This window comes from Pseudocercospora fijiensis, assembly GCF_000340215.1.
Source record: "Pseudocercospora fijiensis CIRAD86 unplaced genomic scaffold MYCFIscaffold_3, whole genome shotgun sequence".
Taxonomy (NCBI): domain Eukaryota; kingdom Fungi; phylum Ascomycota; class Dothideomycetes; order Mycosphaerellales; family Mycosphaerellaceae; genus Pseudocercospora; species Pseudocercospora fijiensis.
This window is the reverse complement of record NW_006921534.1, coordinates 5,073,947-5,076,039: the sequence shown is the minus strand read 5'-3', so window position 1 is coordinate 5,076,039 and position 2,093 is coordinate 5,073,947. Positions and strand designations below refer to the sequence as shown.

Here is a 2,093-nt window from a genome sequence, read left to right as displayed (position 1 = left end):
ATTCTGGTCATCAAAGTGCTTTCCAAATTCGAGCTTCGGCGGCTGTGCCGTGTCGTCGGCGCCACACCTCTCGCAAGACTCGGCGCACCGATGCCAGACGAGATGGGCAGCGTCGACATCGTCGAGACCCTGGAGATTGGTGGCGATCGCGTAACGGTGTTCAGACAAGAAAACGAGCAGACAAGGACAGCTACTCTTGTCCTTCGAGGAGCCACGCAAAACCACCTGGACGATGTCGAGCGAGCCGTGGATGACGGTGTCAACGTCGTGAAGGCTATCACCAGAGATCCACGATTAGTACCAGGAGCAGGCGCGACAGAAATGCAACTCATCGAACGCATCACCGCCCTCGCAGACAAGACATCTGGCCTAGCACAATACGCGATACGGAAATATGCCGAAGCTTTCGAAGTGATCCCACGCACACTTGCAGAATCTGCTGGTCTCGATGCCACAGAAGTTCTGGCCAAGCTATACACAGCACATCACCAACAGACGTTAAACAGCGACGAAGACGAGGAGATTCCATGTCTTGGTGTTGACCTCGACAACAGCGGTGTATCAGGCTCTGGCACCATCGACGTCGAGGAGGAAGGTATTCTGGATCTTATGATCTCGAAGTCTTGGGCAATCAAGCTCGCGACTGAATCAGCGCGGACTGTGCTGTCTGTCGACCAAATTATAGTGGCAAGGCAAGCTGGTGGACCTAAGCCTCCTGGTCCAAACCCGAACTGGGATGAAGACTAGATGATGCTTACGTCATGATTGTAATATGAAGAAAGCAAACGCTGCAGGGTTGATAGATGGAATTGTCGGTATGTAGATATATATACCCATTCGCATGGAAAGCACTGTGCTTATCTGCACCATTGTGTGCCAATTTGCGCTTCACTGTGTCAACTGGCTTAAGCGCTGGCTCGGGGTGTCTTTCCTTTCTGTTGTGTATGTCTACCTCAACCGTTGTAAACGAACATTCTGAGTCTCAATGGGCCCTTCTCATGCTGTTGACCAGAGAACCGTCCGCGGATGTCAGTCATTTCTGAAATTGTCATCAACACAAGACTTCCGACTGTACTTCCCAGAGAGCAGTAGCTGTGAGTGAGAGGTGCCGCCACGCTCTACATGGTCGCAATGAAACAAAACGGAATAATAACCAAGAATCAGGAATCATCAGTCTTACTAACAGTTCTTACTGTATCCATCATCATCACGTCCGCACAAACTCCCAAACATCCTCCCTCTCACTCCTCTCCTCCTCGTCCTCCTCTTCCCCTTCATCAAACCTCACAAACCTCCTCACCAACTGACTCCCCCTCTGCACAAACCAAACCTGTCCCATCCTCCATTTCCCACCTCTCCCCTCAATCTCCGCCTCAAAAAACTCCCCCAACCTCGAAAGTCCATGCGTCAAAAACTCAATCCCATCCTTCTGCTCAAACTGATCACCCCTCACCCACCGAGACCTCGACCTCGTGCCCTCAAAATCCGTGTTCCAATCACTCCATTGTCCGGGTTTTTGAGGCGGGAACCAACGTTCCGTGCTTTGAAAACGGCTCTCTGGCGATGGGAAGAATTTCACAAAGATTTGGGATGGGTAGTGGGATTGGGTGATTGTTATATTGGAAGGGGGCGAATGAGTGACATCATTGAATGTGGTGTTTGTTGATGATAGGGAAGGGTTGAGCATCCAGTGCCCGGCTAGATCGCGCAGGCTTTTGTCGGATCTGTTTGTGAATGGGGAGCGGGATCCGCTTCTTTGACTTGTTCGACTTTGGTCTGAAGTTGAGGGACTTGTTATTGATGGCTTGCGGATGCTGAGTGTGCCCGAGCTTGAGCCTGGGGGTGTGATGAAGGGGAAGCCTGCGTCGCCCATTGTTGCCGATCCCTTGGAAGTGGTGTTCCTTACTAGCGATTGTTTTGGGTGATTTCCTGACTTGAGGAGGATTGCGTGCTTGGATGGTCTGAACAGCAATTTGATCTTGGGTGGAGTGCTTCGAGCGCGTCTTGCTAGTTTCAATTGGCTAAGACAGTCATGCGTAGGATATTGCCCTGTCCCAAAACCCGTTTGCAGTGCGAAACAAATTCATTTACCA

The 2,093-nt window shown here is 51.0% G+C and overlaps 2 protein-coding genes across 2 annotated transcripts in view; one reads left to right on the top strand and one right to left on the bottom strand.

The window, feature by feature from the left end:
* MYCFIDRAFT_153056 (uncharacterized protein) overlaps positions 1–890 on the top strand; it is a gene marked incomplete at its 5' end in the record, with an annotated part of 1,902 nt that extends 1,012 nt beyond the window's left edge. The window contains one exon of the mRNA XM_007927245.1: positions 34–890. Within this exon, the coding sequence (XP_007925436.1) occupies positions 34–747 (714 nt within the window). The 3' untranslated portion in view covers positions 748–890. The remainder of the gene's footprint in view (positions 1–33) is intronic.
* A 285-nt stretch (positions 891–1,175) lies between these two features.
* MYCFIDRAFT_211002 (uncharacterized protein) lies at positions 1,176–2,090 on the bottom strand. The gene has a single exon (XM_007927244.1). The coding sequence runs from the start codon at positions 1,871–1,873 to the stop codon at positions 1,208–1,210; it is 666 nt and encodes a 221-aa protein (XP_007925435.1). The 5' UTR covers positions 1,874–2,090; the 3' UTR covers positions 1,176–1,207.
* Between the last annotated feature and the right edge of the window lie 3 nt (positions 2,091–2,093).